Source organism: Heterodontus francisci, chromosome 33 (assembly GCF_036365525.1).
Source record: "Heterodontus francisci isolate sHetFra1 chromosome 33, sHetFra1.hap1, whole genome shotgun sequence".
NCBI classification, from domain to species: Eukaryota; Metazoa; Chordata; class Chondrichthyes; order Heterodontiformes; family Heterodontidae; genus Heterodontus; species Heterodontus francisci.
Window position 1 is genome coordinate 27,526,396 of NC_090403.1, and position 12,994 is coordinate 27,539,389.

Consider the following 12,994-nt stretch of genomic DNA (forward strand, 5'->3'; position numbering starts at 1 on the left):
TAAAGTGAATAAAGGTTAAGGGTGAGTACTCAGACTGGCCAGAGGATGGGAAGTGGTGTTCCCCAAGGATTGGTGCTGGAACCACTGTTGTTCACAATTTGCATTAATGATTTGCATTTGGGAACCAGAAGAAACATTTCTATATTTGTGGGTGACACCAAATTGGAGGGTGTAGTTAATATCAAAGAACGTAACAAAATACTAGAAGATATTAATAAATTTGCAGAATGGGCATTTAATTGGAAAATGATTTTCAGCATAGTTAAGTGTGAAGTGGTGCATTTTGGTCAGAAGAATGTTACTTGGGTAATAAGAGCCTAAATGGGGTAAAAGGGAAAAGGGATCTAGGGGGGGATAGATCGCCTACGTACGGGACAGGAGGGTGGACACCTGCCTCCTCAGCCTGGACCAGGAGAAGGCTTTTGACAGGATATCGCACACCTACATGATGGACGTGCTTTCCAAAATGGGGTTTGGGGAGGGAATCTGCAATTGGATCCAACTGCTCTACGCAAACATCAGTAGCGCAGTCTCAATCAACGGGTGGGAATCTGAGAGTTTCCCGATCAAATCTGGAGTCAGACAGGGCTGTCCTCTGTCCCCGGTCTTGTTTGTTTGCTGTATTGAACCCTTTGCTGAGTCTATTAGGAAGGATGCGAGCATAAGAGGGGTGATAATCCCAGGCAGCGGAGGCACTCAGGTCAAAACCTCCCTGTACATGGATGACGTCGCCGTTTTCTGCTCGGATCCGCTGTCCGTGCGCACACTGATGAGCATCTGCGACCAGTTCGAACTGGCCTCGGGAGCCAAAGTTAACCACGGCAAGAGCGAGGCCATGTTCTTTGGCAACTGGGCTGACCGATCCTTTGTCCCCTTCACCGTCAGGTCAGATTACCTGAAGGTGCTGGGGATATGGTTCGGAAGGGCCGGGGCGTGCACCAAAACATGGGAGGAGCGAGTAGCCAAGGTACGACAAAAGTTGGGCATGTGGGGGCAGCGATCTCTCTCCATTGTGGGTAAGAACCTGGTCATCAGGTGCGAGGCGCTCACGTTGTTGCTCTACGTGGCGCAGGTCTGGCCCATACCCCACTCCTGCACCGTGGCAGTCACCCGAGCCATTTTCCGCTTCGTCTGGGGATCAAAAATGGACCGGGTCCGGAGGGACACGATGTTCAAATCTCTGGACAAGGGCGGGAAAAATGTACCCAATGTGGCCCTCATCCTGATGACCACCTTCGTGTGCGGCTGCATCAAGCTGTGTGTAGACCTCCAGTACGTAAACTCCAAGTGTCACTACGTGCTGAGGTTCTATCTGTCCCCGGTGTTGCGAAGGATGGGCCTGGTCACATTGCCGCGGAACGCTCCATGCAGTTGGGCCGTGCCGTACCACCTATCCTTCGTGGAGCAGTTTCTGCGGGAAAACACCTTCGACCACCGGTCCATCAGGCAGTGGTCTGCACGGAATGTCCTCAAGGCCCTACGGGAAAAGGAAACGGTGGATCCTGTCGGATGGTTCCCCGAGCAGACCGTCAAAGTCATTTGGCCTCATCACCAGAACTTTCAAACAAGCACCAAGACGTAGCTTGGCTGGTGGTGAGAAGGGCCCTCCCCGTCAGATCCTTCATGCACACCCGAAGTCTCGCCCCCACCGCACAGTGCCCCCGCGTTGGCTGTGTTGGGGAAGAGACGGTCGCACACCTCCTCCTGGAATGTGCCTTTGCAAAGCAGGTGTGGAAAGAGATGCAGTGGTTTTTGTCAAGTTTCATCCCAAGCAGCTCTGTAACACAGGAGTCTGTGCTCTACGGGCTGTTCCCAGGGACGCACACCGAGACAAACATCAACTGCTGCTGGAGGACTATCAATCCGGTGAAAGACGCCCTTTGGTCTGCCCGAAACTTGCTGGTCTTCCAGCGCAAAGAGTTGTCCACCACCGAATGTTGCAGACTGGCACATTCCAAGGTCCAGGACTACGTGCTGAGGGACGCACTAAAGCTTGGGGCAGCCGCAGCAAAGGCTCAATGGGGAAAGACCACAGTGTAAGGTTCCCCCACCAAGCTGGACTGAGGGGCTGGATCCATGGGAAACCCCTCGAACTGTATCGTTAATATTCTGAATTGCTGTAAATGTAAAACTGTAATTGACATGACAATTGTGAAACGGAAGGGTTGGGAGGAAACTCATGACAGTATTGAAGGAGGCTGATCTCCCATGCAATGTTTGTATTTTTTGGTGCTGTTTGGAAACTGTTTGGCGGTGTGATTTTTACAGATTTTTATGAATAAAGTATATTTTGGAAATTTAAAAAAAAATAGATGGTTCCCTGAGCAGACTGCCAAAGTCATTTGGCGGAATGCCTCATCACCAGAACTTTCAAACAAGCACCAAGATGTAGCTTGGCTGGTGGTGAGAAGGGCCCTCCCCGTCAGATCCTTCCTGCACGCCCGAAGTCTCGCCCCCTCCGCACAATGCCCCCGCGGTGGCTGTGGTGGGGAAGAGACGGTTGCCCACCTCCTCCTGGAATGTGTCTTTGCAAAGCAGGTGTGGAAAAAGATGCAGTGGTTTTTGTTGAGGTTCATCCCAAGCAGCTCTCTAACACAGGAGTCTGTGCTCTACAGGCTGTTCCCATGGACGCACACCGAGACAAACATCAACTGCTGCTGGAGGACAATCAATTCAGTGAAAGACGCCCTTTGGTCTGCCCGATACTTGCTAATCTTCCAGTGCAAAGAGTTGTCCATGACCGAATGTTGCAGACTGGCACATTCCAAGGTCCAGGACTACGTGCTGAGGGACGCACTAAAGCTTGGGGCAGCCGCAGCAAAGGCTCAATGGGGAAAGACCACAGTGTAAGGTCCCCCCACCAAGCTGAACTGAGGGGCTGGATCCATGGGAAACCCCTTGAACTGTATCGGGAAAACTTTCATTTGCTGTAAAATGAAAAAATGTAATTGGCATGACAAATGTGAAATGGAAGGGTTGTGAGGCAACTCATGATTGTAATGAAGCAAACGGACCTCCTTTGCATTGTTTGTATTTTTTGCCTTGGTGCTGTTTGAAACTGTTTGTTAATGCATTTTTTTTTTACAGATTTTTATGAATAAAGTATATTTTGGAAATTTAAAAAAAGATGTACAAATCACTAAAAGTAGCTATGCAGGTTAATAACACCATAAAAAAACAAAAACCAAGCACTGGGGTTCATTTCTAAAAAGGATAGAATTGAAAACAGGGAAATTAAACTAAACTTTTATATAATCTTGGTTAGACCACATTTGGAGTACTGTGCACATTTCTGTTCTCGGTATTAAAGGCCTGCTACCCAACCCGAACCCAACAGGACCTGACGCCATGTGTCGGGTCCGGGTCAGGTCGGGTTGCACTTCCGGGTCCGGCATTCGGGCTCGGGTCGGGCCGGGTCGGACACGTTCTATCGCAGGTAAGTGGCTCCACTGTTAATCCAATTTTTTGACTAGAAAGATGGTTTTATTAGTTATTTTAAGCTTGTGCAGATCAGCAACAAAGTGAAAAACAGAAAGTAATTTAACTGATGGTCGGATCGGGTCGGGTCGGATGTGATTCTGTTGGGCTCGGGTCGGGTTTTTCTTTTTGCAGACCCGAGCAGGCCTTTACTCGGTATTAGAAAAAGGATATAGAGATACTAGAAAAGGTGCAAAAATGATTCCCACAGATAATACCAGAACTTAGAATATATATTTATCAAGAAAGACTGAACAGGTTGAGGCTCTTATCTCTAGAAAATAGAAGGTTGAGAGCTGACTTGATAGAAGTATTTAAGATAATGAAACGGTTTGATAGGGTACACGTGGAGAAAATGTTTCCACTTCTGGGAGAGTTGTATATTAGAGGTCATAAATTTAAGGTAGTAACCAATAAATCCAATAGAGAAATCAGGAGAAACGCACTATCGCAGGGCACGGTTGTGGTGAATAGCATAGTTGCATTTAAAGGGAAGCTAGATAAGCACATGAGGGAGAAAGGAATTGAAGGAAATGTTGATAGGGTTAAATAAAGGGAGGTTGTTGGAGCCTCGTGTGGAGCCTAACCCCTGCCATAGACCATTTGGACTGAATGGCCTGCTGTACATTTTATATAACAACGTAATTTGTGTATTGCTGAAAATAGAGACATGCTGTCAAAACTTTTCGTCTTGCACTCATCAGGACAAATCGCAAGATTTTCAATGTAAGGGAAAGCAGTAACTTTATACTGTATGAGAAGTGTGTGCTGATTGGTAAAGGCGTTGCCATGGAGATTGCACCAGTTTATGGTGACTGACAGTTAACTGCCAAGCTTTGTTTGAAATTTAAACCAGACAGCTTTACTCTGATTGGTCAAGGCATTGCCCTGAGGAATGAACCAGCGAATGGCTGTCACTTATTTTGTTTAGCTGAAACAGGCACAACGTGTGTGCATGTTCTTTCTGTCTGCAAAGAACAGGCCCCTATGTTTTAATATATGTAGCTTCCAGTACATGCAAGCTGCGAATCCGACTGACAATCTTAAATTGGTTGTCAGCGTAATTCTTAGCACGTTGAGGGTTATTTAGAAAATGTTGTCCAATCGCAGAATCACATCTAATGTTGGACATTATGTTTTGAGTTTTGCAAGCACAGGTTGTTTGGGCATGACCTGTACCGTGCCCATTGTGAACCTCGAATGGGACATGTTGTTTGATCCTGCATGACAATGGCTACCCTGATCAGATAATTTCTCACTGTATATTACACTATCTTATGAACGGGCCTAAGGCCGTCATTTTCGGCCCTGAAAAATGCCCATTCTACCTCAGATTACCCTAGAAGGGCAATGTATCCCAAAAATTTGAGCAGCAGGTGAAGCTAGCTATTTCATGCTGCGACTATGAAGTAGCAACAGGATGCTGCCATCAAGCCAAAAAGACATCCTGCCTATCACACAAATGAGTAACGTGATGTATGAATTTCAATAGCAGTATGAGACTAGGCATATAGGCTGTACGTCCCGAAGACTGGCAGATCGTATCAAACAACATGTCCCTTCCGCAGTTCGCAACAGGCAAGGTACAGGACATATTCAACCAGCCTGTGCTTGCAAAACTCAAAACAGTGTCCAACATTAGATATGATTCCGCGATTGGGCAACATTTGCTAAATAATCCTGTGTGCTAAGAATTACGCTGACAACCAATTTAAGATTGTCAGTAGGGCTCGCAGTGTGGCGCATTTGCGCGTCCTGGAAGCTACATACATTAACACACAGGGCCCCGTTCTTTGCAGACAGAAAGAATATGTACACACGTTGCGCCAGTTTCAGCTAAATAAAATACGTGACAGCCATTCGCTGGTTCATTCCTCAGGGCAATGCCTTGACCAGAGTCAAGCTGCCTGATTTAAATTTCAAACAAAGCTTGGCAGTTAACTGTCAGTCACCATAAACTGGTGCATTCTCCATGGCAACCCCTCTCCCAATCAGAGTCCACTTGCCAACCAATCAACACTCTCTTCTCATACAGTATAAAGCTGTTGCTTTCCCTTACATTGGTATTCTTGCGAATTATGCTGATGAATGCAAGACGAAAAGCTTTGACAACATGTCTCTATTTTCAGTAATACTCAAGTTCTGTACTACAAAACAACTAATGAAATTTCTATTAGTTTACAGGTGAATCTCCTGTTTTGTCAAATAGTTCATCTTTTTTCACTATTTACACAATCAGAGTACATAACTACACTGTTAGCTAGTTTTGCATGCAGCCCCTGAAGTTGAGATACTAAATTTCATCTCCAGTATGCAATGGAACTTAAGTCAGCAAAGTTGAATGTCAAACTTATTCTAATACGTTCTTACACATGTAGTAAAAGGCAGACAGACTTGCCTTTGCATAGTGCCTTTCACCTCTTCAAGACATCCCAAAGCACTTTACAGTCACTTTTGTAATATAAAAAAATGTGACCACCAATTTACATGCAGCAAGTACCCACAAATAATCTGACCAGATATTCTGTCTCAGGTGTTGGTTGAGAGATAAATGTCAGTCAGGACGCTGGGAGAAGTCCTCGTATTTCTCTGAATAGTGCCAGGTGATTTTTTACATCCACTCGCGAGGGCAGAGGGGATCTCAGTTTAACGTTTCATCCAAAAAAACAGAACCTCCAACTGCACTGAAGTGCTAGTGTGAATTATACGCTCAAGTCTCTGGAGTGGAACTTGAATCCACCTTGAATCTTAGCACTGAGCCATGGTTTACAAAGAGGATGTGATTTTTTTTTTCAGGAGAGATTTCTAGAACTTTAGACATGGGTACAATAAATGATGGGTGTGCAACGATCTCAAAAAATCAGACATCGCTACAGAAGTGCTTCCTTTTGCAATTAACTGTTTTTGTCCCATTTCATTCTTGCTACAATTGTATAAGGTTTTGGTGAGACCACACATGGGAGTAATGTGCGCAGTTTTGGGCTCCATGTAGAAACATAGAAAATAGGAGCAGAGTAGGCCATTTGGCCCTTCGAGCCTGCTCCGCCATTCATTATGATCATGGCTGATCATCCAACTCAGTAACCTGTTCCCGCTTTTGCCCCATACCCTTTGATCCCTTTATACCCAAGAGCTACATCTAACTCCTTCAATGTTTTGGCCTCAACTGCTTTCTGTGGTAGTTCACCACTCTCCGGGTGAAGAAATTTCTCCTCATCTCATTCCTGAAAGGTTTACCCCCTATCCTTAGACTATGACGCCTGGTTTTGGACTCCCCCACCATCGGGAGCATCCTTCCTGCATCTACCCTGTCAAGTCCTGTTAGAATTTTATAAGTTTCTATGAAATTCCCCCCTCACTCTTCTGAACTCCAGCGAATATAATCCTAAGCAACTCATTCTCTCCTCATATGTCTGATTCCTGCCATCCCAGGAATCAGTCTGGTAAACCTTGGATGCACTCCCTCTATAGCAAGAACATCTTACCTCAGATAAGGAGACCAAAACTGCACACAATGACTAAGGGAGGATGCACTTGCCTTGGAGGCAGTATAGCGAAGGTTCACTAGATTGGTTCCTGGGATGAGAGGATTATCCTATGATGAGTGGCTGAGTAAATTGGGCTTGCACTCGCTGGAGTTTAGAAGAATGAGAGGTGATCTCATTGAGACATACAAAATTCTGAAGGTGCTTCACATAGCAAACACTGAGAGGTTGTTTCCCCACTGGAGAATCTAGAACATGGGGGCACAGTCTCAGGATGAGGGGGTTGATCATTTAGGACTGAGATAAGGAGAAATTTCTTTACTCAAAAGGGTTGTGAATCTTTGGAATTCGTTACCCCAGAGGGTTGTGGATGCTCCATCATTCAATATATTTAAGGCTGAGGTAGACAGATGTTTGGTCTCTCAGGAAATCAAGGTATATGGGGAGCGAGAGCGAAAGTGGAGTTGAGGCAGAAGATCAGCCATGATTGTATTGAATCACAGAGCAGGCTTGAGGGGCCATATGGTATACTCCTGCTCCTATTTCTTACCTTCTTATGGTCCCAGCTTTCTTTGAATGGGCAAAAAGGAAGGCTAGTAATTCTGTGCACTGGGGATGGAACACGTGTGAACTATTCAATACGAGATATACTGCATGGTCTCCAATCAGCCAAATATGGTGCACCTCATCAAACTGAGCTCAACAATGCTCTTGTAATTCCATTAAGGCTGTTGTTTAAAATTGGTGATGGGGGGAGGGGTTGGGCAGGAAGGAAGAGCATGCCTCCTCAAACATTGAAACGAACATCCGGACAGGGTGCACCAAACTGCTTTACATTAGCACAAATATCTTGTTGCCCTTTATCCAGGGTTCACAATATCAACAGCTGAATGTAAATCATGCATATCAGATGACATATTTGCATAATCCACTAGATCCAACCTGCTGAGCTGCTGCTGAGTGACAGACTCCTTTTTAAATAAATCTTGGCTGGAAACACGAAGAATTTTACCAGTTAAGATTTCCGCTCGACAATTTCTTTAAAGAGTAACTACAGTCGTCAGTTTAATTTTTAATTGCAGGAGTCAGATACAATTATTTTACAGTTTATTTGATGAGATTTCCTATTACTTGATGACAGGCTGCTGTGTAAGAGTAGGCTTTTCCTTTGGAACTGAGCCATTCAGTTAAAAAGAAATAAGGTTCCAGCTTCAATCTCCTTTCAATACCAAGTTAACTGATCTCAGACAAAATTGAAGTTCAGTGCAACTGGCATTCATGTTTCCACTCCCGATTACTATACACTGACCTCTGTTGGAAAATGCACATGTATGAATGTTTTTAAATTCATTTCCAGGATATGGGCATTGATGGCAAGACTGTCATTTATTGCCCCTCCCTAGTTGCCCTGGTTTGCTACAGGTTAGCTGCTTGCTCAGCCACTTCAGTCAACCAAGCTGCTGTGGGACTGGAATCACAAATAGGCCAGATTCAGTAAAGACAGCAAGTTTCCTTCCCTAAAAGGCATTAGTGAACCAGTTGGGTTTTTATGGCAATCTGACAACTTCATGATGCTAGTTTATTTTGGATTTTTTTAATAAACTGAATTCAAATGCTCAAACTGTCTATGGTGTCATTTGAATTCCAAGCTCCGTAGATTATTAGCCCAGGCCACTTGATTAATAGTCTAGTAATATAATCATTACACAACCAAATGTTTAATAGATATTGGGATAATTCCACAATGGAATCAGGCTATTACAAAGCTTGGGACCACAGTCAATGACCCCAACGCTCAGATCACACAATGAGCACTTGTAGGGAGATACCCAACTGTGCAGGCCACTCTCACATCTAGCTCCCAACGTAAAGCAGAACAGAACAGGAGAAATCTGTATGGGGAAAGACATTTAACACTGAAATATTGATAACAGATCAACCCAATTCATTTTCCATTGCAGGTGCTTTTCCGATTCACCAAAATACTAATATCTGAAACAAACATTACAAGAAAACATTACCCTGGCATTACTTTAAATCTGAAGCTGCCTTAGAAACGTAGCTTGTTTGTGCATTTGGGGCACAGCTGCCCCTCATCCTGTTATGATTCCTCCAACAGCGAGTATCTGGGGCCACATGAATCATTGGGGAGGTTTCAAGCAGAGATGGGGGCAGTTCCCCCACCCAGGAAAGTGGGATTTTCACTGAAGCTGGAGACCAAGGAGGATGGTATAGGCCAAGTAACCTGGGGAACTGGTAGAAGACAGCCCACAAAATTGGGACTCGAGGCCGAAGGAAATATAATTCCCAAAATAGCTTAAACTGCGTTTGAAATCGTCATGAGCTATAACCTCTTCTTAATGACACTCGATTAATTGTAGATAAGAACAAGGATGATAAAGATGTATCGAAGGTTAAAATTCATTTCCGGCATTGGTGTGTAAGTTGTCATCAAGCAAATTAAACGGACCAGAGAACACAATGAATTTAAAACCAGTAAGGCCAATTATAGTCTCTCTTCCATCCTTCCGTATTTTAAGGTAGCCCATAATATTTCTGTCGGGCTTAGTTAAATACTGCTAAAGGCGTTTTCACTGAAATGACCCCGGGCTGAATGCTGGCTGGGTTCCCTCCGTCATTCTACCGACCTTTACTCACTTAACCCCATACCATGAAACTAAGTGGGATAGCACAGTGCAAAAAAAAAACAATCTTGCCCACACAGTTTAAGGAAAATGTGTTTGACTAAACTGTAAACACACACGTACAGAAACCACCATCCACAGTCTCAGACCGATCCGCTTGTTACACACCCTGTTGACAATACCAACAGGATCTGCGTTTGCTGAAATCCACACGTCCTCGTCCATTTCAGCTGATGAAACTCCCCGAACCGCGAGCGGAGTTTCAGACCCACATTACCAAGCTGAAGCTTCAAGAAAGCATCAAAAAACACCCCCTTCCCGCCTGGTTCCCTTTGAACTAACAACACCGCAACGGAAAGGCATCTCCATCGCCTCTCGCTCCGTCCCCCTGTCATTGTTCATCTCAACACCGATCCCCAATCGCTTTTTGCACCATTCATTCTTTCCCTGCCGCCGATCTGCCACAAAGAGAAGTTATTATGCAGTAAAATGAATGTACTCTCCATCCAGATGGTTTCCTTTCCCTCCCCCCCAACCCCCCTCTCGTTTTATAACCTAGGCTGAAAGCTAACCGCCCAGCAATGCAATCCAATGGCTTTGAAAGCGAGAACCGTGTCACCTCTCTCCCGAAGCCTTACATTCATTGTACTGTACTCACCCTGCACGATTGAAACCTGCAGCGCTTTGGCGAAGGCACCCCGCACGCTAGAACCGAGCAAGCACAGAAGAGTGAATCTAAAAGCCGCAAGAGGTGGCATTATTACAGGGACATCACTGGATCGCGCCTCCGTCGCTCAGATCTCAGCCATCCATCCACATTCCCTGGGACACGCTGAGGCTGCTGATCCCGAATCCTCCTTCTCTCCCCCCCCACTCTTTTCCTCCCCCTCCCCTTCGCTCCAGCCGCATCGAGCTCGCAAATCGCGTAATGGGTTTGTTTTAGTGTCTTGAGAGGGGGGAAAAAGGGAAAAAAATGGATCTATTCCCCAGCGCCATCCTCTGTCCCACTCTGGCATAGCGGCGACCAGCGTCCTTAAAAAGGAAATGCCGTTCTTGGTTTTATTTCGATTTATAATCCAACATTACAACTGTGCAGCAAGGCTAAATATTCAGGGTGTCAAATTAAAATGATGTAATTTTAGTTGAACCCACTTGAATTGGGAGTGGACAAAAAGAGCAATTCCTCCCTTAATTGTACTCAGAAGGGTGATTTGCTTTTTTTAGGTGTTAGCCCTGGTCCAGTGGCCGCTCTCTTAGTCAGAAGGTTGTGGGTTCAAGTCCCTCCCTAGAGACTTGAGAACAAAATCCAGGCTGGCACTCGAGTGCAGTACTGAGGGGGTGCTGCACTGTCACAGGTGCCATCTTTCAGATGTGACATTAAACTGAGGTGGATGCATAAGATTCCACTACACAATTTTGAAGAGCAGCAGAGTTCTCCCTGGTGTCCTGGCCAATAGTTACCCCACGACTAACATCACTAAAACGTATTATCTTGTCATTATCATGTTGCTGTTTGCGGGAGTTGTACGCAATTTGGAGTCACGTTCACACCTGGTTGCAATGAGGTTGGAGACCAAGGGGCTAGATATTGATTGAGGTGATCGGATACTCAGGACATGTAACTCGGGCTGGGGTAGGGGCAGGCAGAGCAGGCCAAGGTGAATAGTGGGAAAGGACAAATATTCAGCAGTTTAGCTTGCTTTCCTTAGAAAATCAAGGAGTGATTCCGCAGAACCTTCAGGGGATTAATAGTTGGGGTTAAAGCCCATGATTATGCAGTCTGTGTAAAAAGAGGGATGGATGGGCTAAATTTCCTTCTTCATTGTAATTTCCTTAACTGAAATCATGACAGTAGCATAAATCTTTCTAAAGTGAGTCTGTGTGGTCACATCCGTTCCTAAAACCATACCTCCATTCTTGTACCAAGAACTACAAAATTCACAGAAACAGGAGTAGGCCATTCAGCCCCTTGAGCCCACTCTGACCTGTACTTCAATTCCATTTACCTACCTTTGCTCTATATCTCTTGATACCCTTACCTATCAAAAATTCCATCAATCTCTGTCTTGAAAGCTCCACTTGCCCCAGTCTTTTGGAAGGAAAAAAATTCCAGATTTTCGCTACTCTATATGTGAAAGAATGATTCTGATTTCCCTCAAAAATGGTCTGGGGCTCTAATTTTAACATTCTCTCCCTTATGCTAGAATCTTTCTGTCTCTATCCTATCAAATCCCTTGAACATTTTAAATGCCTCAAACGATCACTTCTATACTCGAGAATATTCAGTCCTGGAGACAGACTGTTTGGCATTCTATTTGTCTGGCAAACGCACAATGCAATTACACAAATTTTGATGGAAACCTCATTGGATCACTTGACAGAGGCAGTCAGCTTTTAAAAACTTAAATCAAGTTTAAAAGCAGCATTACTTCTACTGATTCTAGGTGCAGTTGCCAAATTTTAGTGGTTAAAATAGAATTAACAGTAAATGAAGTGTGGTTGAAAAAAGCCCAGTGTCCATGTGACCTGTACCCTTGTCTTGCTCAGTGACCAAAGTACACTGTCCCTCCAATTCTCCATGACAATAACATTCACTGTCTGTGTCTAGGATACATTGATTGGTCCATACCAGCTGCTTCCATTGCTTGCCCCATTCTACTGGGGGACTCACAGCAACAGCACCAATGACCCACATTTATATTGTACCTTTCATGTAAAAATCAAAGTATTTCACAGAGGCAGAAGAAGGAAAAACAGAAGTCAAGTCAAAGGAAGAAAGATTAAATTGAGTGACCATTGTTTGGGCAAAAAAGTGGGTATAAAGGAGTGTCTTGAAGGAGAAGAGGGAGATGAAGAGATGGAAGAATTAGGGAGGATTTAGGGAGTGTGGGCTCTCAGCACCTAAAAGCATGACTGCCAATAATGGGGCAAAAGTAGGAAGGGATGAACAAGAAGCTGGAGTCAGGAATAGAGATGAGATTGTAGGGCTGGAGAACGCTACCGAAATATGACGAGATGAAGCCATGCAAGGATTTAAATATAAAGGAAGAGAATTTTAAATCTGAGACAATGGGGGACCAGGATCAAACATAGATCAGCGCTGAGTGGAATTTGATGCAGGAAAGAATATGAACAACAGATTTTAGGTGAACTGAAGTTTATGGAGGCTGGCTCTGATCTCAGCAGTTTGCACACATGTGTATTTTCCAGCAAAGAGTCACTGGATAACAAGCAGAAGGACTGCTAGTTTATTTTAGAAATTCCTTTTCATTGAAGCACTGATGCCAATTGTAGTGTCCAACTGACATAAGCTACCTCAGTATCAATCATTCAGCTGCTATTCTACCATAAATATGAAGGAATAATTGAGTAGCAGAATCTTTGTCT

At 44.5% G+C, this 12,994-nt stretch overlaps 1 protein-coding gene across 2 annotated transcripts in view; it reads right to left on the minus strand.

The window, feature by feature from the left end:
* Window positions 1–10,543, minus strand: part of fam171a2a (family with sequence similarity 171 member A2a) — a 305,765-nt gene extending 295,222 nt beyond the window's left edge. Inside the window, exon 1 of one of the 2 annotated variants that reach the window (XM_068013227.1) lies at window positions 10,266–10,543. In XM_068013227.1, coding sequence (XP_067869328.1) covers window positions 10,266–10,365 — 100 coding nt within the window. In that variant the 5' untranslated portion in view covers window positions 10,366–10,543. The remainder of the gene's footprint in view (window positions 1–10,265) is intronic. The other variant, XM_068013226.1, reaches the window with a different exon arrangement.
* Window positions 10,544–12,994: the final 2,451 nt, after the last annotated feature.